General features: G+C 42.7%; 1 protein-coding gene across 3 annotated transcripts in view; it reads left to right on the plus strand.

Annotated features, from left to right (window-relative positions):
* The window catches only part of bahd1 (bromo adjacent homology domain containing 1), a 73780-nt gene that overhangs the window by 28096 nt on the left and 19533 nt on the right, over positions 1–26151 (plus strand). For all 3 annotated transcript variants that reach the window (XM_073040312.1, XM_073040315.1, XM_073040313.1), the window contains 2 exons: positions 1074–2638; positions 9688–10079. In XM_073040312.1, the coding sequence (XP_072896413.1) occupies positions 1087–2638; positions 9688–10079 (1944 nt within the window). In that variant the 5' untranslated portion in view covers positions 1074–1086. The remainder of the gene's footprint in view (positions 1–1073; positions 2639–9687; positions 10080–26151) is intronic.

Below are 26151 nucleotides of genomic sequence, written 5' to 3' on the forward strand. Positions count from 1 at the left end.
GGGTTGTATTCCTACCATGGCTTCAGTTGTTTAAGGAAGTTCAAAGGGCTGCTATTAGTAAATGTGTACATGTCTTAGAATTTTTTTTGTAAAATCCTGTCTGCCTAAAAGAAGCATCCTGATCTGGCCTCACAAGGATCGTAGCTTTGCTGACTCTTAACAGTCACTAAGTTGCCGAGGAAACCATTCAGTCATATGAAGCTGTGAAGATTAGCGATAAATAACAGGCAATCTCAATCATGCTCATGCTATAGAATTGAATTATAACACTGGTGAAAGCAATTAACTTTGAAGTTAGAGATCTGGGAGGGATGTAGAAATATTTCAATTAAATACCAATTTGTTATTGTTCCTAACTCCCAGTTTCGAGTGACACATGTTACTGAAATCAGGTGAGAGCTTATTTTATAGTGACCTACTCCAAACAGCTTTGTGAAGCTTTAGCTTAAAGATCCATGGCCCTCTCTAACACTCTGAGCCTTGCACATTTTGACAACCAAGGGTGAATGTAGTCCTTAAGGCAAGTCTGCAAAGCACATGTGACTTGTCTCATCTTCTCACAATTCAAGCTGAAATCACTTTGCAGGAAATCCAGATAATTTTGGAGCCGAGCTTCACTTCAGCAAGGTTTCATATATGCCATTCACTGACTGCTATGTTTTAAGAAGAATAGTAAGTGTGATGTAAAGTAGTTTCCCTGAATTGCTGGTCTATGTGAGTAACTTGCACTCTTGTGATTTTTTTTTATGTGCCCTCTTTTTATATTGCACATTCCCCCACCCTAAAATAATGTATCTGATGGCCCCCTTTTTAACAGAGTTTCCAGTAGTCCACTTCCTTTCAGCAGACCCTCACCCAAGTTTACCTAAGTCAAGGCACTTTCCACTAAGCAGAAGCAGAGTTTATTTACTTAAGTAGACTAGAGCACTGTGCAGCCTTGATGAGGGGTGGGAATTGCTGTCTGGTAGGATTGATTTAAAACTGTTAAGATTCTTTCTGGTGCTGATACACGAGTGTGGTGTCTCGGTGCGTTGGTTTGCTTTTGACATAAGTCTCTGTTCTGCATTTCACAGGTCTAATTATGAAATGTCCTGCCTCTTGATGTCGTATGACATGAACTGCACTGATTGTAACGTGAGCAGCTTAAGCAGCACAGCCATGGGAAAGATGATGCTGGGGCACAATGGAGTCAGAAGCAGCAGAGAATATAAAGATAGGGCTGCTGATGGTGAGAGCAAACAGGAGTATCTTCCTAAGTACCGCAAAACGTATCCGCTCCGGAAACGCATTCATTGTCAGTCAGGCGATATCTCTTCCCTGGAAATTGCCAAGGATCTGGAAGGGATGTCGGTTGACGGAGCGAGTCCTACACAGGCCATCACAGAGCACTGGGATTACCAAGGCAGCCTTGACAGACTACGAGCAGAAGGGCCTAAGGAAGAGAGAACTGAGGACACTGGCAAGGAGAACGACCGGACAGCAGCTGTGGTGCCACGTGCTGCTGAGCCACGCCCTCGAAGGCTGGCTAGCTTGAATGCAGAGGCGGTCAACAACCTGCTGCTGGAACGCGAGGACTTCCCATCATCCAGCCGTCGATGCCGGAGGAGCACCAGCTGTAGCACGGAGTATACAGAGGGCAAGGCTGGGCATCCGGCCAAACGGCGGATGGGAAGCCTGGGCAGCTCGTCAGATGGCGAGGTCTTCGCCAAGGCCGAGAACGGCACTGCTCTGGCCAGTGGCAGCTGCCCAAATGTATCAGCTGAATCGCCAGCCAAAAAGCGTATGGCCAGCCTCAATGCTGCTGCATTTCTCAAGTTGAGCAATGCCAAGGACAATTCTGCCACCCGCCGCAGCCGGGCCGATGGGGAGGGCAAGCCCGGAAGGAGGGTGCCCTGCTCACACTCACTGGCTGGGCAGCAGTGCATGCAAGCCAAGAGGAAGGACCCAAGGAGCAGCATCGCTGCTGGACCATCACCAGTTGCCAGCACTGTGGACTGCGAAAGGCCGCCAAGGAAGGAATCTGCCTTTTCGGGTGGCTTGTCCCGTACTGCAGACCTTCCCTGCCAATATGCAGACAAGGCCAAGCAATATTTACGTCAATTCTCAATGCTTGTTGGAGATCAAGCCATGGTTCAGCCTAAGTGTCAGGCTATGGAGGGGAGCATGCCTTCAAGTGCTGACTTTACACAGCCGTTCCAGTCGCACTCGAAGTTGACTCTGCTGGATAATTTTGTGTCTGCTTCAGACCACTATGACCTGCTGCCTCCTGATGTCTGTCTTGCTTCCTCAGTGGATGACCTCTACTTACAGTATGATAGAAATGACCTATTGCCCATTGGATGCAACTCTCCACGCAGCTGCTCCATGTGTTCAGCCAGTTTCTCCTGTTGTACCTTACCTGATGACGAAGGGACCCTACTCATGTCACAGAGCACTGTACCCTCAGGTATCCCTTTCTCATGTGCTCCATGCAGGAACTCCCTTTGCTTTGTGGGAGATACAGCTTCTGTACAGTGTGTGGGTGTCACTGGCTATGATCTTTGCCGAATGCTTCATCCATCACTGAGTACGGACATAGTCGGGAGGACTTTAAACTCAAGCCAAACAAACTCTCTACACAAACTAGGACAGAAAACAGGTAAGAAATCACCATTAGTAGAGCTTTTAAGATATCATCATGGACTGAGATGGTAGGTTTCCATTGGATGAATCTGAAATCTTTGAAAAGACGTTTCAATTTTCCTCTGAATTTTGCTGTTTTGGTGCAGTAACTTTGAGGTATAAATGTTCAAGGTAGTCAGTTAATGAATCCAGGAATATTTGCATTTCTCTGAGAGCGATTTGATTGTGGTACATAAAGGAGTTGAGATGTTATGTAGATGGGCTGAAGGACTTCTGCAGTAATCATGTTAAGGAGAGAAATAATATTCACTATAATGTAACAAGCTGGGAGGAAGCTTTTGTGGAGCAGGAGTGCTAGCATTGATTTTGGTGTGAGTGGCCAGTCCCTTTGAGTTTTGACTCTCACATGTGACCTATTTCTCTGATGCATTTTGGTCTTGCATCCAGCCAAGATGAAGACTGACTTCTCTACACCATCCTTGGCCACAGCCTCACACTATACACAATTTAACAATGTTGAACTGGATTTTATTCACTCATTGGAACTACACTTGGTTATCTTTCCAATGATGGCTAAACTTGAAATTCTAGCCCTTATGTTCAAGACTTTCATGACATCCCCCTTTACTACCTTAATCCTTGCAATAATTCTGCTACCTAGACTCGTAACTTTGGATTTCCCTCTTTAAAAAAACTCTGTTCTTTTTATGTCCTCCCATAAAACTGACAAACTTCTAGTGACCTCTTTTGCAGTTGTATGGGTTAGCCTGACCATAACAGCTGTAAAATGTAATGATCTTTTTCTTATAATGAGGGTGGTACGATAGTGTAGTGGTTAACATAACACTTTACAGTATCAGTGACCCCAGTTCATTTCCCGCTGCTGTCCGTGAGGAGTTTGTATATTCTCCCCATGACCATGTGGATTTCCTCCAGGTGCTCCAGTTTCCTCCTAAAGCTGTACCAATTGGTAGGTTAATTGTTCATTATAAATTGTCCTGTGATTTGGTTGGGGTGTTTAAAACTTTTGCACAGTACTATATTTTCAATGTGGAGCAGACAGCAAGTTTGTAAATCTGGTGGGAGCAAGGGATGTTGGGAATGGCGAGTCTGTGGGAAGGGTATGGGGAGGTAGCAGAGAAGGTTTGTCAGGGACGGGAATGAGTCTGGTGTGGGTGCAGATACACCCAGCTCTAAGACACAAAATCATTTGATTCCAAATGATTGGTTTATAGATCATTACTGAATGTCTTTTCTGGTGCTTCCCGCTCCCTCTCCTCTCCATTCTCCTTTTTCCAACTGTGATTCTCTTCTCCCTGCCTCCTTCCTGCTCTCAGTCCACAATAGAGACACATATCAGAATCAGGTTTGTCATCACTCACATTTGTTTTTGGGGCAGCAGTTCAGTGTAGTACATAAAATTACTCCAGTACTGTGCAAAAGTCTTGGGCACATATTTATAGCTAGGGTACCTAAGATTTTTGCAGTACTGTGTATGATGCTTTTGCATCGTTGCATCACATAGCATTTAGACCTCCTCTGGTATAACAGAGGTACGGTCTTGAGACCATGAACAGAAACCAATGCAGGAGATTCTCTGGCTCTGACTAGATAGTTGCAATGGAGTCAGGCAGGTGTGGTTTTTCCAATGTGGATGTTGCTGGGGATGCATAGTTGTTCATGTCAATGAAAAGAAGAAGATAGCATTATATGTCATGTACAATCAAAACAGTGAAATTTATCATTTGCGTCACATCAAGTCAGTGAGGATTGTGCTAGGGGGAAGTCTGCAAGTGTCACCATGTTTCCAACCCTGGCCTGAGCATTGGAAACTGAAATGCCTGGAAGAAACCCACATGGTCATGGGAAGAACGTACAAACTCCTTACAGTCACAGGAGTCAAAACCCAATTGGTGATCACTGGTGCTGCAAAGGGTTTCCGCTAACCACTATACTATTGTGCCGCCCCATTCAATCCTGCAAGCACATCTATATCATCTAACTGTACTCTTAATTACCTACATTGGTTTCATTGCTTTCACCTTATCAAATACCAGATCCAATCCTATAATCCGTGTCCCTCCAGTCTCTGCAACCCTTTTTTTTGCCAAGAAACACCCACATGGCTGATAGTTGATCATGTCACAGGTTTTCTTAAAATCTATACTTCACCAAGCATTTAATGATAGCAGAAGAGATTGCAGATGCTATAAATTTAGAGCACCTCAGCCAAGGGCCAGAAGAATGGTGAGAAGGAAAAATTTAGTCGCCAGGGTATCCCTGTGGTCTGTTTTGATATTGAGCTGAGGCAGGTGCCTAACTGAACAGATTCATCTAAGGAGTTTTAGGAAAGATGGATTTGGGAATTTTTGTTGGAAAGTAAAGAGATGTTAGGGATAGATTGGTTGAATGTCAAGACAGATGTAAAGCATTCTTTTTTTGGATAGAGTGGTGATAACAGATGATTTTAAGAAAGAGGTATTGTACTTGGGAAGCTAATGTGGGTGGTGCGTTTGGGAGAATAACAGAATAATTAGGTGGCCAGCATTTCATTGGGAATAGAGGCGTAAGAACATGCAGTTGGTATAGTAGATGAGCCCAGCTTGACAAGAAAGAGCAGAGACAGGATGCAGTTAGACAAAGATGCAATGTTTCACCTAGCCAGGGCAAAGACTTTGAAATTTGTCTCATTAGTTTTGAGGAAGGGGTGGAAGTCTAAGATGCAGATAGTCACATTGTGCCAATGTCTACACACTCCCTGATCTTGTGAAGGAAAGAAGAAAAAGGAAGTTTTAAGCTGATGGTTTGCAGTTGGAGGGGAAAGGGTGGAAAATTAGGGCATATCTTGGCAAACCAAGAGGATTTTGGTAATGTACTGCAAGGAGATGTGATGAAGTATATGTAGTCTACCATTTCTGTTCAGTTCTTCATTATTTAGCCTGAAGGGAGTAGAGATGAGAAAGATGTTGGAGATGCACCAAAAAGTGAGAGAGTAATGAGCATCAAAAATGGTAGTGATGTAGTTCAGAGTTCTCTAATTGCAAATGGGGAGCCCAAGGCTGAATCTTGCTGCACAAACTAAAGTAATTTAGCCTGTGATGGTTCTTTTGAAAGAGCTGTCCACTATCCCCAACTCTTTTTCTTCATGGTTTTTAAGTGTTCCAGATTTTGATTAAAAATTTTTAAATTTATTTAGATAATTTAATTGCTGAATACTGAACTAGTCCTTGTAAAAAAAGGTAGGTTAATGTCAGTCACAATTTATCAGTAGGGTGGCAATTACTCACCAACTGTTCAAATGCATTAATATACTGTCTGTAGCAGTTCTGGCCTGATTTATTTATTTAGAGATACAATGCAAAATAGGCCCTCTCGGCCCACTAAGCTGTACTGCCCAGCAGCACACCAATTTAACCTTAGCCTAATCATAGGACAATTTACAATGACCATTTGGATCCCATCAATCAGTGAATGTGTTACCATTATCTATTTGGGAATACCTTTTGGCTATGGTAATATTGTTAATTTGCTGGGAGAGAACTCTTGACTCTTTCATGGGATTGGGAATGGGTGATGTGAAACTTCTTAGAACGGCACTGGTTTATGGCAGGAACTGGAAGACATTCCTTCTTCATTCGCCAATTGCAAATTTAATGCTTGGAGAATTAATGATCTGAACCAATCTGCTTATGTGCCACTTGCTGGATTGTCGACCAAACTTCCAAAATCTGATTTGAACAAATTTTGGAGGATCTGCCTTGGGTGTAGCAGCTATGACACACTGTCAGCAGCACTGTTGTATCTGAGCCCGAATGCAAAGGATCCAAATTCTGCTTCAGGTATTTCAGGATGTTTTAAGTATGCTGGCACTCCTATTGCTTATGGATTCATTGCACTCTGGGAAATAGCAGCTGGAAGGCTGAGGCATTAAATCAAAGCATTGGTACTGAAAGAGCAAATTCAATTAAATGGCAATATTTCAAAGAAGAGTGAGGAACTTGAATCCTGGCCCATATTTTATCTTTGAAGTGAGATACCTATAACATAAACGGATCAGTTTTTAGTGGTGACAGTGTATTTTTAGAGCAGTCACCTAATGATGCTCTCTGGGACATCCTGAGGCAGTGGAAGGGAATGTACAGACTGTCTTCCCAAATCTTTGGTGACAGGGATCCTAGGAGCCAAGCAGACAACTATTGACCACACTGTTGCTTCCTTTCTGCTAGTGCAAACTGGACTGTTCAGTGAGTTTGCTTCTGGGCTCAGATGATAGTTGGGGGGAGAAAAAAGTTCATTCCAGTTTCTTCAATATTCTTGTGATGCACAACACTGAATACATCATTAAATTCCTTCCATGCATTTCAATCTTGCAAACAGTATTGGAGGCAACTTGCTCCTGCTGCGCGCTCTGTGTTTGAAACAAAAGAAGGTGCTGTAGGTTTTATGTCGCACCCTCTAAGGTGGGATATTTTGTGACAGTGAGTGGAACAACTGGAACTCGTATTGGAACCAGTGTTATAAGCAGAGAGGAAACGTAGTGGTTAGCACAACCCTTTACAGTAGAGGCAACCCGGATTCAATTCCCGCTGCTGCCTGTAAGAAGTTTGTACATTCTACCCATGATCGTGTGTGTTTCCTTCCACAGTTCAAAGACCGACTGGTTGGTAGGTTAATTGGTCAGTGTAAATCATCCCATGATAAGTCCAGGGTTAAATCAAAGGATTGCTGGGCAGCATGGTTTGAACGGCTGGAAGGGCCTTTTCCATGCTGTATCTCAATAAATCAAAAACATTGAACAACACCCCACAGTCTGGCCTCTCAAGATTATTCCCTGTATCATTGCTAGTGAAGCTGGATAGATGACCAGTGAGGTGATCAAATTCCTGGCCATTAGGACTCACAGGACAAAGAGTAACAGAATAAAAAGTTCTTATGTCGAAAGAGGAAGTATTAAGTTTATTTCAAAAGAAAGCTGCAAGCCCTTCACAGGAGCCACGGATTTAGAGAAGGAAATCCAGAACTTGGAGCTGAAGGTACAAACTAACTGCGAAGGAAATGAGGGCATAAGCATAGATTCTGATTTGCAGTGTTTAATGTCACTGCCAAAGAAGAAATTGATAGCAAGCTAGAGAAGCCTTGTCACATACACACCAAAACTCCAGTGCTTTGAATCTGGATATTCAAACTTATTAAACTTGGTTTAATAATAATAGGAAATTATCATTCCACTTGTCCTTTTTTAAATGTTTTGCCATATGTTGCTGTTCTGCACCAGTTTTAATCACGATGGGTTCTGCATGTATCAGCCATATTGTTGTCTGCTGTCTGCACCTACTGTTGTGAACTTCTAAAGTCTGCTTGGTCCTGAAAGTAATGTTAAACTGCAAGTTTGGAAGAATTTAGCTTATTAGGATTTGGAATAATCCTCTGGTCTTTTGGCCTGCATGAAACTGAATCCCTCACCTACGGCTTGGCACGTAAATGGATTTTAATTGTATCAGCGCTACACGACCAAATTGAATGACCTGAGAGCTGCCCGCTGCTGTAAGAGGGCATTAATTTGGAAAGCGCTCTCATAGCAATCTTTAATTTTATTCCACTGTCTAGCCTTGTGGAAGGGAAAAAAAAAATTAGAAGTAGCGAAAGTCCCCTTTTAACTTAATGATGTGGATAGAGTTGACATATAACAATGTCATGGTAATTCAAAGGGCATTTCACAGCATTGCAACAGGCTTAAAATTACTAATTACATCAGGAGGTTTACAGTTGCCTTCTCTGTAAATGATTAATGTATTTTGGAAAGACATCTGACACATGTGTGCTGTACAAAAGTCTTGGGAGCATATATAATCTAGGGTGCATAAGACTTCAGCACGGTACTATATTTGTCCACATGGAGCGGAGAGTCAATCTGTAAATGTAGTGGGATCAGAGGATGTTGGAAATGGTGAAGGTGGAATGCCTTGGGAGGTGTGTGGGACAGGTGGAGAAAGAGTGCCAGGTGTGGGGATTGGCACAGGTGCAGACACACCCAGCCCTGAGACACCTGGCAAGGTCATTTGATTCCAAACAATTGGTTTATTGATCATTACAGAATGTATCTCTGGTGCTTCCCACTCACTATTCTCTGCCTTCCTCTTTTCCCAACCAATATTCCCCTCTACCTGCACCCCCCCCCCCCCCACCCAACTCTGTCTGCAGTAGAGAGCCGTATCAGAATCAGGTTTATCATCACTCACACAGGTCATGACGTTAATTTTATTTTTTGCGGCAGCAGTACAGTGCAATACATAAAATTAAAGTACTATACAAAAGTCCTGGGTACTCGAACTATATAAGTGCGTAAGACTTTTACGCAGTACTATATACAAGTTCAAAATAAATTTATTATCAAAGTATGAGGATTAACAAACACCAATGTGTGGAAGAAGGCAAACTGTGCAAATAAAAAATACCAAGAACATGAATTGTAGAAAGAATCCTCGAAAGTGAATCTGTAGGTTGTGGAATCAGCTCAGAAAAGTGGTGAATAAAGTTGCCCACACTAGCTCAGGGGCCCGATGGGTGTAGGGTAATAACTGTTCCTGAACCTGGTGGTATGGGACACAAGGCTTCTAAACTTCCTGCTCGATGGTAGTACAGAGAAGAGGGCATGGCCTAGATGATGGGGGTCTTTGATGGATGTTGCTTTATTGTGAGGTACCTCATGAGGTACCAGTGCAGCTTTATAATTGAGCAAAAAATGAGCTGTTAGACAAATTCACCAGATCAGACAGCACTTTTAAAGGGAAATAGACATTGGCTGTCCACTTCCCTCTTCAAATGCTGCCTGACCGGCTGAGTTTATCCAGCAGCTTGTTTGCTCCACATTTCAACAATCTTCTTTGTCTCCAGTCTTTATACCTTATCTGTGCCACACAATTATAATTATAATGGATGTGGGTATATCACATCTTCAGTTGAATAACAGAATAAGAATAATTCATCACCATCAGTTTGTTGTCATTTATTTTTATGTTGAAATGAATCTGTTAGTGTTTAATCCTTTTCTCTTTTGCTTTATAGACAAGTATAAGTCCTTGGAGCCACTCTGTGTAACCACCCCAGTCACAGGTCATCCGGTGTCACCAGCAAATCCTCTCTCAGGTTGTCCTGTGCCTACAGCTCCTTCTGCTGCTGAGCCTGTCCCCCAAATCCAGCGCCCTGGTTTGGACACACCAGCAACCACTAGGCCCCACACCTTATCTATGCTGAAGCTGACCCGAGAGTGTCCACAGAGTTCCAAACCTTCCAACAGCTCCAAGTCCAGCCTCCGTAATGCAGTTTATCAGCCTGCCCAGCAGAATAAAGCTGGCACAGGCCATACAGAAAGTAGGCAGCAGAGAATCAGCAGGAGACGAGCCACGAATGGCTGGCTGCCTGTAGGGGAGCCCTACGAGAAACCAGTTTATGTCGTGGTGAGTAGATTTTGAAGATGCTATTCTTAAAGATGAGATAATTTGCTCTTTGTGAAGCCAAAACAATGGAGGCTACAAGTTAACTTTAGCTCTTTAATATAACATTTAGTAGTGTGTAGAAGAGAGGACATGTTCATTTTTTCCCCTCAACAACAGCATCTAATTAATTTTAAAGTGCATTTAAAGAGTGGGAAGCAAATGTTGGTGGGGGAAGGAGTGGTGAGAACTGCAGACACTTTGTACAGAGAAGGTTTCCGTAATGTGTTATTCTTTTTGTCATCAGTTGTTGTCTAAGGGATTAGTATAGATCAGAGAAATGAGAATAGTTATCTTGTTCCCTTAAATCCTTATTGATGCTGAAGAGCAGTTCAAGGAAAAACTGGATTTTTGGAGGTGCTATCTTCCAGCTGAGATGGGAGTAGACTCTCACATGGTGGATTGGATAGTGGACTACTTGACAGATAGACCTCAGTATGTGCGGTTGGGAGACTGTAGGTCTGACACGGTGGTCAGCAGCACAGGAGCGCCGCAGGGAACCGTACTCTCTCCGGTCCTGTTCACCCTGTACACATCAGACTTCCAATATAACTCGGAGTCCTGCCATGTGCAGAAGTTCGCTGATGATACGGCCATAGTGGGGTGTGTCAGGAATGGACAGGAGGAGGAGTATAGGAAACTGATACAGGACTTTGTGATATGGTGCAACTCAAACTACCTGCGTCTCAATATCACCAAGACCAAGGAGATGGTGGTGGACTTTAGGAGATCTAGGCCTCATATGGAGCCAGTGATCATTAATGGAGAATGTGTGGAGCAGGTTAAGACCTACAAGTATCTGGGAGTACAGTTAGACGAGAAGCTAGACTGGACTGCCAACACAGATGCCTTGTGCAGGAAGGCACAGAGTCGACTGTACTTCCTAAGAAGGTTGGCGTCATTCAATGTCTGTAGTGAGATGCTGAAGATGTTCTATAGGTCAGTTGTGGAGAGCGCCCTCTTCTTTGTGGTGGCGTGTTGGGGAGGAAGCATTAAGAAGAGGGACGCCTCACGTCTTAATAAGCTGGTAAGGAAGGCGGGCTCTGTCGTGGGCAAAGTACTGGAGAGTTTAACATTGGTAGCTGAGCGAAGGGCGCTGAGTAGGCTACGGTCAATTATGGATAACTCTGAACATCCTCTACATAGCACCATCCAGAGACAGAGAAGCAGTTTCAGCGACAGGTTACTATCGATACAATGCTCCTCAGACAGGATGAAGAGGTCAATACTCCCCAATGCCATTAGGCTTTACAATTCTACCGCCAGGACTTAAGAACTTTTTAAAAGCTATTATTAATGCTTTTTGAGATAGTGATTTAGATGCATATCATATTTTTTTACTGAGTTAAGTATTGTATGTAATTAGTTTTGCTACAACCAGTGTATGGGACATTGGAAAAAAAGTTGAATTTCCCCATGGGGATGAATAAAGTATCTATCTATCTATCTATCTATCTATCTATCTATCTATCTATCTATCTAAGTTGAGGTTCCTTTCTGGGCATTGTTGGGAAAGGGGTTCTCTTCATCACTAGTTACCCCAACCGGGATCACAGGCAATTGCATCATTCAGTGGTGGTGTGTGAGAGGGAGCTTTTTCATACAAAAGGAGTGGAAAATATGGATTAGTCTTCGAGAAGATTGAGGCTGGGGGCCAATTGAGCACTCAAAACAGAGACTGAAAGTTTCTTATTAAGGTTATGGAACTAAAGGCAGTAACTTAAGCTAAATATTAGCCATGTCCTAATTAAACCTCAGAGCTGGTTTGAAGGACTAAGTGGCTTCTTCCTATTTCTTTGTTGTTAAAATGTGATTTGGCTGCAGCATAGGCCAGTGTAGAGCTTGTGGGAAATCATCTGTCCTTTGCCCGGCAGGGTGTCAGTAAGTACAGGCATAAGTTACAATGTTTGACTGTACCTCTGTAAGCAGAAGAGTTCTGTCTAGCACTGACTCTGCAGCTAACCACGCTGCACCAAACATGAAGCTTTGTACTCATTCTGCTAGTTTGTCATCCTATTGTTGCGCAGGTCAACCATGTGAAAGGGGGAGCATTCATCAGAATGTTAACACTGTAAATTAAAAGCAGATCCAAACACTGAGAGGGTTTGCAATCTCATCTCTATTAAATACTTTTCATCCAAACTGAATGACACCATACATATTTCAACACTAAATGGTTCAGATAAATCTGCAGTTACACTCTGGTACTGTGATTATTCATTCTCAGTGATATTGTGGGACACTTGTTCAGTTACTCCAAAGGGGTCATCCTTCAGTTTTGTATTTTAAGAGGAAAGAGGCCCAATAACTCCTCAGCTTTAATATCAATATTGCAACTTTAATATTGCAACTTTGTTTTGTTTTCCCAGTTTGTATGTATATATATGTTAGGTAGCAGACACCTGTATTGATATTTATATTGAATGTCTTTTCCAAAATACACAGTTGATCATGACTTTTAAATTGTAGAATAAGTACCTTTTCAGTTTCAAAAAATGATTCATAATATATGCAAAGAAAGAAACAGTGCAAAAATGGCATTCTTGGTCATTACATTCAGCAGTAAATGTTTAAAAAAAAGCAAACACAAACGAACACCATTGATACATTGCTCTAGGTAATACTCCTTTCATTGTCAGAGAAGCTCCACCCCCACCCCCGACTCAGTCTCTCCAGTTGTTGTAGCAGAAGGACCCTAGACTGTGGTCCTTCCCCACACAGCCCCACACATTTGTTGCACCCAGCTTCAGTGTACCCTTCAGTAAGTACTCCTGCAGTCTGGACTGTGCCTTTCAGCATTTCCTCACCTCTTGCATAGCTGGAAGACCAACAAATTTTGAGCAGATCTAAGTGTGTCTTTCATCCAGTCATTGACTGTCCAGCAGCAATTAATGTCTGTCTCATTGTGTGATTCTAAGAACAGCTCGTAGTTCAGAATCCTCTTTAAGCCGCTGCTGGAGAGGAACCGAAACACAGAACCTTGCATTCTTGTCCACACTCTCTTTGCGAATATTTAATCTACAAGAAGGTGTGCGATTACCTTTTTCCCACTGCAACCATCTTGAGGGCAGTATGCATTGGGAGTGATAGGTCATCTGTACAGAAAGCCTCTGACTAGTAGTGCCTTTCTCACTGCCAGCCAAGCAAGTCTTGGTGTTTGTTGGTCAGATCTGACAATGGAGAATTCTTTTAGATGGTTAGGACCACTTGCACAGAGAACAAACACATGGAATTCATTGTGTCCCTGTCCTGCAGTGTCTGTAGTACGCTCTGCACTGACCGATACCTGTGATGTGCACTTTCAGTCCACATACCACCTGGTACAGCCACACACAAATGTAGTCATCAGGATGAGGGCAGCATTAGGTACATTTTTGCCCCCATTTTCTGGGGATTTGTGCATTGTGACCCAATAGTCTCGCTCTACCGTGAACCCCGAGATAAACCGGAAGACGTCCTGGGTGATTACAAGACAGGATCACAAACGCCATGCCTGTGTGAAGCACAGCAGTCATGCAAAGATATCACCCCTGATAACCAAATTATTGACAGAGAACATAGTTTCCACAATCACAATTTTTTACCTTTCTAGTCCTAGTCAGTTATTGTTGCATGCCTCAGACCCTTTAGAGTACACTCCAGTGCTTTCAGAGGGTCAGGCCTAACAGTGATTGGGCAAGTCATTTGCTGAAGAGTATGGTCTTTCTCTTCCTATGGTTGATACCGGCCACCTCCAATCCCAACTAGAATTGGTTGCAAATACTTATCACTCTGCAAACTGATGGTGGATTCAACAGAAGATGGTGCTATCATCCACGTACAGGGAGGTTTTGGCTTGTGTGCCTCTACTGCCAAGCAGTTTCACCCCTCATGTACTCTCGTCCTTCTTGATGGATTCAGCAAGTAGCACACAAGTAAGATGGAAGAGTGGATAACCCTGCCTGACTCCAGACTTGATGGGGAAAGCTATCAGTGTTCTACCCATTGATTTGGACTTTACTATACATATCTTTGCAGAATAGATCTATTTTCTTAGATTTGGGGCCCAAAACTCTTCTCAATACCCCAAATGCAGTCTGACCAATGCCTTATGAAGTCTCAAAATTGCATCCTTCCTTTTATATTCTAGTCCTCTTGAAATGAATGCTAACTTTGCATTTGCCTTCCTTACTACCGACTCAACCTGTAAGCTATGCTCTAGGGAATCTTTGACTTACACTCCCAAGTCCCTTTGTATGTCCACTTTCTGAATTTGCTCCCCATTTAGAAGGCAGTCTTCGCCTTTATTCCTTCTATCAAAGCGTTTGATCATAAGCTTCCATACACAATATTCCATCTGCTGTGTCATTGTACATTTTCAATAGATTTGTCAGGCAAGATTTCCCTTAAAGAAAACCATACTGACTTCTGCCTATTTTATCATGTGCTTCCAAGTACCCCGAAGTCTCTATAACATCTTGTCAAGCATTGAAGTCAGGCTAATTGGCCTATAATTTCATGCCTTTTGCATCCCTTCCATAAACATTTGCAGTTTTCCAGTCTTCAAGAACCATTCCAGAATCTAGTGATTCTTGAAAGATCATTACTAATGCTTCAGCAATCTCTCCAGCTACTTCTTTTTGAACCCTGAGGTGTAGTCTATCTGGTCCAGGTGATTTATCTACCTTCAGACCTTTCAGCTTCCCAAGCACGTTCTCCTTAGTAATAACAACTACACTCACTTCTGTCCCCTGACACTCTTGAATTTCTCGCATACTATTGTGTCTTCCGTAGTGGAAATCATTTATTCAGTTCGTCCACCAATTCTTTGTCCCCGTTACTATCTTTCGATGTAATTTTACAGCAATCCAATGTCCACTCTCACCTCTCTTTTATTCTTTATATATCTGGGGGGTGGGATTTTAGTATCCTCTTTTATATCCCCTTCATATTTCTTCTTTTCACTCCTTTGCTTTTTTAGTTCATTCTGTTGCTTTTTAAAAGCTTCCTAATCCTCTAACTTCCCAATATTTTATACCATATTATACGCCGTCTTTTGCTTTTATACTGTCTTTGACTTCCCTTGTCACCCATGGTTGCCTCATCCTCCCTTTTAGAATGCTTCTTTGGGATGAACTGATCTTGCATTTTCTGAATTAATCCCAGAAATGCCAGCCATTGCTTCTGTACCATTATCCTTGCAAGGGTCCTCTTCCAAGCAACTTTGGCCAGTTCTTCTCTCATGTGTCTGTAATTCTCTCTACCCCACTGCAATACCAATGCACCTGAGTTTTGCTTCTCTCTTTCAAATATTAATTCATCATATATGATTGCTGCCTCCTAAGGGTTCCTTTACCTTAAGCTCTCTAATCAAATATCGTTCATAATGCAGCATTCACTCCAGAAATACCTTTTCCCTAATGGAGCCATCCACAAATTGCTCTAAAAAGCCATCTTATAAGCATTCCACAAATTCTTCCTGGAATCAAGTGCCAACCTGATTTTCCTAATCTACCCTCATATTGAAATCCCTCATGAGTATGCCCTATTTACATGCCTTTTTTTAAATCTCCCATTGTAATTTGTACCCCACATCCTGTCTACTATTCAGAAGTCTAATAACTCACATAAGTGTAATTTTACCCTTGCAGTTTGTTAACTCTATCCGCAAGAATTTTGTCTTCTGAGCCTATGTCACTTTCTAAGGAATTGATTTCATTTTATTTAACCAACAGAACCACCCCCTACCCCCTCTACCCAACTGCCTGTCCTTTCAATACAATGTGTATCCTTGGATGTTAGGCTCCCAGCTATGATTCCCTTTCAGCCACAATTCAGTGACGCCCACAGCATCATATCTGTCCATTTCTAACTGCACTACAAGATTATCTGCCTTACTTCGCAGACAGTGTGCATTCAAATATAACATCTTCAATCCTGTATTCACCACCGTTCTTTTCAATTTTGCCTCCATGTTACTGAAATTAAATTACTAATAAATTTCTAAATTTCCCATTTTATTCTGGAAACTTCAGTGACCTCTCCTGCACTCCTTCCCTTTTAATTTATCCATGAGTCATCCAGGCTGTTGAACCCAGCCTCTATCATTTAATTTAAAGCCCATAGCTGTTGAATTCCTTTTGTAATCCCCTCTGCATTGAAATTGATGGTGTTGCTGAACAGACGTGAGGTCATTCAGAACTATTACTTTTTGCTTAATTCTACCTCAGGTGATAAGGATTGCTAACCTGTCTCTTTTCATGGAAGTTGTACACCACTGATTTACAGGATAAGAATATTGCCACTTTTTACCCTCGCTTGAACATAGTGGTAAAGTGTGGCAGCCTTCTGGTAAAGGTTCTACCGTGCTATTGTTTAGGGTGCTTCATGAGAAGGAGGATGAGAGGAGACATGATAGAGGTGTACAAGATATTAAGAGGAAGAGACAGAGTGGACAGCCAGCGCCTCTTCCCCAGGGCAGCACTGCTCTGTACAAGAGGACGTGGCTTTAAGGTAAGGGGAGGGAAGTTCAAGGGGGATATTAGAGGAAGGTTTTTCACTCAGAGAGTGGTTGGTCGTGGAATGCACTACCTGAGTCAGTGGTGGAGGCAGATACACTAGTGAAGTTTAAGAGACTACTAGACAGGTATATGGAGGAATTTAAGGTGGGGGGGGGGGTTATATGGGAGGCAGGGTTTGAGGGTCGGCACAACATTGTGGGCCGTAGAGCCTGTACTGTGCTGTACTGTTCTTTGTTCTATGATTTATACCCAGCATCAGTGAAATAATGTGCTATATTTCTAAGCCAATATTGCTCAACTTTCCATTTGGCTCATAGAGGTGTTACATATGGCCTCGTCTGGTAGAGGTTACAGTTTTAGGAGCTGCTCTGTAGTGAAGGATATGTTTTGAGATTTTTCAATTGAAAGCCAAAGGCAAATTTGTGACCAATTTGACTGCATGGAAATAAAAATATGTACCTTTTGATGAATGGATGCAAGAACTTGCAGTTGATTGTTGTATTTAGCAATCTCTTCAGAGTCTAGCTGTCAGTTTCTCAAACTGTTCATCACAAAAAAGTTGTCAGAGGCTCTGTACTTTTGTTAAGTGAATAAGCACAGAAATCGGATGGAATATAATTAGAAAAATGTGAGGTCATGCACTTTCCTTGTTTTATTTCTACCCAAAGTATTTTTTTTAAATTGTTTGAGATTGAAGGCTTTTCATGTCCCAAAGGACCTGTTTATTCTTAGTATACAAGTCATTGAAAGCTGAGATGGAGAGTCAGCAAACATTTAAGAGGCAAATTGGCTTTTATTGCAAGACAATTTGAGTACCAAGTGCCTTGCTGTTGTACAGGGTTCCGGTAAGATGACTTCTGAAATATTGCATATAGGCCTGTAATAGACAAAGTGCAGCATTGTTAGTTAGTTTGATTCCTGAAATGGCAGCTTTGTCAGACTGGGGTCATATTGCTTCGAATTTAGCAGAATGAGAGATGATCTCATTGAAATAAGCAAAATGATTAGAAATCTGATAGGGTAAATCCATAGTTGATGTTTGTCCTGACTAGAATATCTAGAAACAAGTGTCAAGGTATCAGCATAAGCGGTTTGCCATTCAAGACAGATGAAAAGGAATTTTTCCACCAAGAAGATGGAGAATATTAAGAATTTTCTATCTATGCGGGCTGTGGAGGTCCTTTTGACATTTAGTCAATAAACACATATGTATTTGTTGGCTTGCACAGTGCCCTGAAAAAGTATTCAGCCCCCAACTTTTTGTTCACGTAGATGAGTATTAGAACCAGGGATTTTGAAAAGTTTCACAGAGCATTTTTATTTGTGAATCGCATGCTCTCTTTTTCTCAGAAGAGCCCCAAAATTGTAAAGCATGAAAAACTAAAAATTCAAAAACTATAATGTTAGCAGTTTAAAAGTATTCATCCCCCTTTTCCCAGTACTTAGTTGAACCACCTCTTGCGGCTATTGCAGCCAGTAGTCTTTTTGGATGTCTCTAATTGTTTTGCACAACATGATGGAGCAAGATTTGCCCATTCCCCCTGACAAAATTGATCAAGCTGTGCAATCCAGGATCTCTCTACATTTAACAGCATTAATCTTCCTACCAACCTGACAGGTCGCTGTGTAGTATTAAGAAGTCAGCTTCTCTCAGGCCTCTTGTGACCCTGGCTATGTTTTTTAAAGGTCATAGCAGCTATGAGCTTGATAAAAAGAGTATAAATGCACAAATGCTTTCCCATAAGATAAGCTGAGCGGGTGACAGTAGCCTTGGTGTGGGAAACATATTGTGCCTTGGGAGGGAATCGGAGAGGTGTGCTGAGCACTTAACAATAGCCAATTGTTTTGGGAGGAGGATGGCCCTGAGGAGGTTCTGTACAAACAAAGCATTCTGAATAGGGGTTCCTGTGGAAGTGAGAAATCCCCTGTGCACCCAAAGTTGGCTGAAGTCATGGGCGACACTAAATGCATAGCGGGGGTCTGTAAAAATGTTGGCCACTTTAGCCAAAATACAAGCTCTGGTTAGGGCAAAGAGTTCCGCTTTTTGGGCTGATACAGGGGGCTGCAAGGATGCAGACTCGAGCACAGCTGAGTCATTTACAACCGCATAGCCGCTGAAGCGGCTGCCACACTCAGAGACAGAGGAACTACCATCGACGTAAAGGATTAAATTAAAAAGGAAAGCCTTATCTGAGCGATCCAGGCGGGGGGTCAGTCAGAAAGTGGTTCTGCTTTAAACAGTCATGGGGTGGCTCTGTGAGATCTTCAGGTGGGCTTTCTAGAAAAATGGCGGGGTTCATGGTAGTACAGTAGGCAAAGGTGATAAGTAGGTTATTAAAGAGTGCTACCTCATATCCATTCAATCTATCCTGGGTGAGGTTTGTTGGGAGGTCAAAAGCGCAGTTACAGTGTGTGAGGAATAAACAACTGTAGGCTGCTGTTACGAGAGAGTAAATGGCTGGGAGCATCTGTGAACATGGTGGGAGACCCCTTGCCACTGGGTCTAAGCGGGTGAAGAACTATGCCACCCATCTTTTCCTATCTCCATGGGTCAGAGTAAGGACTGCTGTAGCGCAGTCTTCCAGGACAGTAACAAATAACTGGAAGAGGCGGTCATAGAGGGGACGTCCCAGGGCCAGAACACTGGCCAATGCCTGTTTAAAAGCATCCCTTTGTTCTTGTGTGAATTCGAAAGGTTCCACCATCTGGCTGGACGCCAGGGGTGAGAGGTGTTTAGTTAGGAGGGCAACGTTGGGTAACCACTGTCTGCAAAAGTTCACTAGGCCCAAGAAGACCCTCATACTCTTCGGTGTGGTTGGTCGTGGGGTAGCAATGATGGGTGTTACTCGTTCAGGGGTGAGCTTGTCTCTCATATACACTCAATAGGGTGCCCAGGAATTTCACCTTACGTTGAGCACGTTTTACCTTATGAGTTTTACTCCAGGAGTGGAGGGCATTAAGGAGCTTGTTATTTTCTTGTCTATTGGCGGGTTCAGAAGGGCTGGCTAGCAACAGGTCGTCTATGTATTGGATAATGGGCGACCCCCCCCCCGGCAGCTGCAAGTCCTTAAGTTGGTTATGTAGGATTTGAGAGAAAATGGTTGGGGAGTGGACAAATCCTTGTGGAAGGCATGTCCAAGTGTATTGCTGGCCTTGGAAAGTAAAGGCAAACAAATACTGGGATTCAGGGGACAAGGGAATTGTAAAAAAAAACATGCTGCAGGTCAATGATAGTGAAAATACTTGAGTCCACAGGGACATTACTAAGAATGGTGGCGGGGTTGGGGACGACAGGATGGAAAGGTTCAACTATTTCATTTATCTTTCGTAAATCTTGTACCAGGCGCCACTCTCTCTGTCCAGGTTTGGGGACGGGTAGAATAGGGGTGTTACAAGGTGATTGGCAAGGGACCAAGATGCCCTGTTTGCAAAAGGAGTCCACCAGGGAAGTGACACTGTCAACAGCATCCTTCCGAAGGGGGTATTGTGGAATGGAGGGCAGCTGTACCCCCTGTTTCACCAGAATTTGCACTGGGGTCACAGAGGTTAGACCTACCTCAACCTTTGACGCGGCCCATAAGACAGGGGCTGGCTCATCCAAGACGAGGTGGTGAGACTGGTGACGATGGACACAGCCTGTTACCGAAAAAGGGGTAAGGTAATAAGTCAAAATTCCATCTGATAACATCTGGGGAGTTCCGAGGAGGCTCGGGTCTGCCTGATCCTACAGTCGGCAGGCTAGAAACCCTAACTCCTTTGGTTTGTGTCCTGCAGCCACTGACAAAGGTGATGTGGGGAGCCACAAGACCCATCTGGCTCCATATCTCAGTAGGCACCTGAACTAATAATGCTGCTCCCTCCTTACCCTTCTGTAACCTAGTGCTGTGTCTCTCTGCACCCACTTCAGGGTCCTGATCTTCGCGTGGGGGATTTCCCCTCTTAACAACCAGTCTAAGGCAGGGTGTCCGAGACAGGCACTTTCAAACAATATTATCCACTATACTTCAAAGTTTTGAGATCTCTAACCCCAGATACCTTAAGTGTGAGGACTAGACCCTTACCTTTTTACAACTTAATTGTAAGGACTCGAACCTCACCTTCTTGCACCTTAAGTTTGAGGACTTAAACCTCACCTTCTGAGTTATTTCGATCTACCCGATGCAAAGACACCACGTACTACAGTGAAAGTAACTTTAACTCTTTATTAGCAAGTTACTCGAGAGAACCCTCCTTAAGCACTCTCTCTCCTACTCTGGTCAGCATCGTAATCCTCACACAGATACTTCAAAACCTCCCAAGATTTAGGATTACCCTGCTGGTCATATACACTAATCCCTTGTCTTCGGGCATTATGTTCCCAATTGTTCTGTCTAGACTTGGTGTTTAATTCCTCGGCTGTCTTTCTCCATGTCGACATTAATAATTTCCACCTTTCTGCACACCTCCATTTCCACAGCGCTTCCTCCGCTTTGATACTGTTACCCAAATCCCAGTGGACATCTAGTGGCCATATCTCATTCCCTAGTTTTTTTTTTATTTAATGACGCCAACAGTCTGTGGAAATCATTTTCATCTCCCGGGTTGTCTTTACAAAGTTTAAATAAAGGGCTATTAGACCCTGATTTATCAAGGGTCTGACCCATTTCAGAAAAGCAATCCCATAGTATGATGCTGCCTCCACCATACTTTACAGTAGGGATGGTGTCACCTGGCTGATGAGCAGTATTAGATTTGCATTACACATATTGCTTAGTGTTGAGGCCAAAAAGTTTCACTTCAGTCTCATCCAACCACAAGACCTTCTTCAATATCTTTACAGTATCTTCTAAGTCAGGGGTTGGCAACATTTTTGCCTCTGTGGGGCGGATCGCATATTAATGAGCAGACGGTAGGCCAGATAAATGCCATAAAAATGAAATATGGGAACATCTAGTTATGTATTGCCTCAAATTAATGAATAATGCATGCTAGAAAATCATTTGTGCTTAAGGTTGCCTACCCCTGTTCTAAGTGAGGCTTTTCAAACTCTTTAAAGATGAGGATAATCGTCTTTCTTTAGCAGTACGTGTGCTATAAATCTAATACTGTGCATCAGCCAGGTGACACTATCCCTACTGTAAAGTATGGTGGAGGTAGCATCATGCTATGAGGATGTTTTTCAGCAGCAAGGGCTGGAAATCTGGTCAGGTTTGATGGGAAGATGAATGCTGCTAGATTCAGAGAGATCCTGGATTAAAAACCTACTAGTCTCTGCCAGAAACCATAAACTAGGGAAGAAGTTTGTGTTTCAGTAGGACAACGGCCCATAGCGCACTACCAGAGTAACCTTGGAGTAGCTTCAAATGAAGAAAATTTATATCCTTGTGTGGCCTAATCAGAGTCCTGAACTTAACCCGATTTAAACAGTGCAGATAAGAACTCAAGGCCCTTTTTGGACCTTCGAGCCATGCTGCCCAGGAACCCCCAACAATGATTTAGCCCTAATGCAATCGCAGGACAATTTACAATGACCATTGTAAATTGTGGGAGGAAACCGCAGCACCCAGGGAAAGTCAACGCGTTCCGCACGGAGAATGTACAGAGATTCTTACAAAGGATGCTGAGATTGAACTCTGAACTATGACATCCTGAGCTAGACTGCGTCGTGCTAACTGCTACACTACCATGGCGCCTTGTGGAATATACCTAATATCAATCAAAACAGTAGAAAGTGCCATGGACAGTTCCAACCTCACTGATCCACGGTTGTGAATTCCTCTAGACTCTGATTCCAGGCTTCACCACATCCTTGAACTAAACATAAAGAAAGGAAATGAATTTCAGGTGCTAGATACCTTCTTTGTGAAGGCAGCATTTAACTGACTGTACATAAGGGAGTTCTAATAGAATTGAATGGGGTTAGAAGAGGGAATAGCTTTCACTAGTTTGAATCCTGCTTTTCACCAAGGAGAGTGGTTGAAAGTTAAAGAAATGTTGTGAACAGTCTTTAATGGAGTCACCAAGGCCAGCTACTTGCTCTCACATTGTCCCACCTCCCCCCGATATCGATAATATTCAAGCATGTGCTGTCAGGTGTTGGTTCCTGCATGAATTTGTTTTTATTGATGCAAACAAGTGTCTGTTTCTTTAGTCATTCAGTGGCATTTCCAAATTAGCCTAAAGTAATTATCGTAGCATTTTCCTTTAAAAGGAATTAGACAAGCTACACAGCAGGTCAGAGGCTGGTTGTTCTGCAACCCCTACCCCACCTCATGACTTTTCCACCACTTACAGTAATCAGGGATGCATGGATAAGTACAGCTCCACCTATACGAAAACTACATAGAATCCAGGACGAAGCAACTATTTTGGTAGGCATTCCATGCATCCCACCACTTCCTGTGCAATGTACCTTTTTAAGATGCTCCGTAGCCATTTAAAATTTCATTTTGATAGCTGTTGTCATAGATCACCTGGATGGACAAAGGCAGAAGTGTCATTGGAGCCTACAAATGTCCTTCAGTGTCACAGCATCCTGACTTGGAAATATTTTGCTTCATTATCACTATGTCAAAATTCTGAAGCTTGGTCTCAGTTCTTTCAGAGTTTCAGTGGTTCAAGGTGAAAGTTCACCACCATCTCACCACCTTTGAGAGAGCTGGCACTTATATGCTTTAAATTAAAAGAGATTGTCTGTAATGCCCACATCCCTTAACAAAACCAAAAAATAAATAACTGAATTCATTCTCAAATTGCCATGATTATATTTCATTTGGTGTTCTTTTGTTGAAAGACAGTTGCCCTAGTGATACACTTGGGAAATAGTACGCTGTCAGAAGCACATGCTCTCCCTTTATTTTTCAAGGGAAAAAGGTTGAAAATAGTGTTGAAATGTTAGTTGAGGTGATGTAGATAGATAGATACTTTATTCATCCCCATGGGGAAATTCAACATTTTTTCCAATGTCCCATACACTTGTAGTAGCAAAACTAATTACATACAATACTTAACTCAGTAAAAATATGATATGCATCTAAATCACTCTCTCAAAAAGCATTAATAATAGCTTTTAAAAAGTTCTTAAGTAGTTTACTTAAATACATTAAATACAATCAACCCCGGCACTTTAACATATCTTACTCCTGGCGGTTGAATTGTAAAGCCTAATGGCATTGGGGAGTATTGACCTCTTCATCCTGTCTGAGGAGCATTGCATCGATAGTAACCTGTCGCTGAAACTGCTTCTCTGTCTCTGGATGGTGCTATGTAGAGGATGTTCAGGGTTTTCCATAATTGACCGTAGCCTACTCAGCGCCCTTCGCTCAGCTACTGATGTTATACTCTCCAGTACTTTGCCCAAGACAGAGCCCGCCTTCCTTACTAGCTTATTAAAACGTGAGGCGTCCCTCTTCTTAATGCTGCCTCCCCAACACGCCACCACAAAGAAGAGGGCGCTCTCCACAACTGACCTATAGAACATCTTCAGCATCTCACTACAGACATTGAATGACGCCAACCTTCTAAGGAAGTACAGTCGACTCTGTGCCTTCCTGCACAAGGCATCTGTGTTGGCAGTCCAGTCTAGCTTCTCGTCTAACTGTACTCCCAGATACTTGTAGGTCTTAACCTGCTCCACTCATTCTCCATTAATGATCACTGGCTCCATGTGAGGCCTAGGTCTCCTAAAGTCCACCACCATCTCCTTTGTATTTATGTTCTCCTCAGTGCACCTTTAACATTGTACAATGTCCTTCCAGTGGAGCAGTTTTTTTTAAAAAAGCACATAACTAAAGCCGGTTTGTTAACAGGGCTTCATTCATTATGCACCAAGTCTTATGTTGTGGATGATCATGGTCTTACTGTGACCATGATTGTTCTTGGCAAATTGTTTTACAGAAGTGGTTTGCTATTACCTTCTGGGCAGTGTCCTTACAAGACTGGTGAGCCCAACCATTATCAATACTCTTCAGAGATTGTCTGCCTGGTGTCAGTGGTTGCAGAACTTCTGATATTCACCAGCTGCTCATACGACCATCCACCACCTGCTCCCATGGCTTCAAGTGACCCTGATCAGTAAACAGGTGCTGCACCTTGCCCAAAGATGACCTGCAGGCTAGCGGAGAGCAGGCGTGCCCCACATCTCCGTTGGTAGAGGTGTATCTCCACTCCGCCACCCAAGTTAACAGAGCAGAAGTGGAAAAGGATGAAATAAGACTGGCAGCAAGCATAAAAGGGAATCCAAAAACATTCTGTAGGCAAGTGAAGAGGAGAACGTTGTAAGAGGAGAGTTGCTGGGGCTAATCAGAGATCAATAAAGAAAACTTGCTGAGACAGAAAGTGTGGCTAATATACTGAATGAGTATTTGCACCGATCTTTGTCACGGAAGTTGTTACTCAAGCCTCGGGAAGGAAGAAGTGGTTAATTTTCTGAAAAGGTAGTGGTGAGGCACTCGGAGCAATAGGTCAAAATCGGCAGTCACTTGGACTAATAGATTGATCGGAGAAAGCCAGCATGATGTGGCAAACTAACCAGCAATAGAGTTTTTGATGTGTAAGAAAATTGATGAGACATAGTTATTTTATATATGGACTTCCAAAAGGCAGTCGAATGGCATCAGCAGAAATTGTTAAAACTTCCAGTTGTCACATATTTCCAACATTTTCTGTTTTCTGTTTTATTTCTGATTTCCACTATATGTAGTTTTTTTAAATTTACAAACATGTCATCAATGTTGAAGGCAGTGGAAAGAAAGGTGTATCAATCCAGTTCTAGATGCCACCCTTTAGGACAGATGTGAAAGTATCAGAGATCTGTAGTAGTGATTTACCAAAATTGTTCCAGCGCTGAGGAGCTAGTTATTGTATGTTGATGCACTGAAGAAGTTGAATTGTTCTTTTCAACAGCAGAAGTTGTGAGGGATTCTTAGCCTACATTTTTCATGATTTTGAACATTAAGTAGAATGAAAATTATTCCCAATAACCAGGGGAATGAGGTGTTTAATAGAAGAGCAATAAGTGAAATAAGGGAGGGGGAATATCTGAATTGTAAATGTCTTTGAAGTGGAAGTGTATTTAAAGGGGAGTTTCCTCAACATCTTTAAAGAAAATTTACAGGACCACTGCTATGAGGGCAGTGGTGTGAAACTATAGTCGGCCCTCCTTATCCGTCGGGGATTGGTTCTGGCACCCCCCATGGATACCAAAAAATGCAGATGCTCAAGTCTCTTATTTAATCTGTCTCAATGCGGTGGTCTTTAGGACCCAGTGGAACCCTGGACCTTATTTAACCCGTATCAGTGCAGTGGACTTTAGGACCTGGTGCAGCTCTGAATCCGCAGTGTTTCTGTTCACAAAAATAATCACGATCACCATTGAAAATAAAGTGGAAGTAATAAAGCGATCGGAAAGAGGTGAAACGTCATCGGAAAAGCGTTAGACTACAGTCGGTCAATGATCAGAACAATTTTAATGGAGCATTTGAAAGGCCTTGCCCCGGTGAAAGCTACAATTATTACTAAGCAACACAGTGGTTTAATTATTGAAATACATATGTTTC

Source organism: Hemitrygon akajei, chromosome 3 (assembly GCF_048418815.1).
Source record: "Hemitrygon akajei chromosome 3, sHemAka1.3, whole genome shotgun sequence".
NCBI lineage: Eukaryota > Metazoa > Chordata > Chondrichthyes > Myliobatiformes > Dasyatidae > Hemitrygon > Hemitrygon akajei.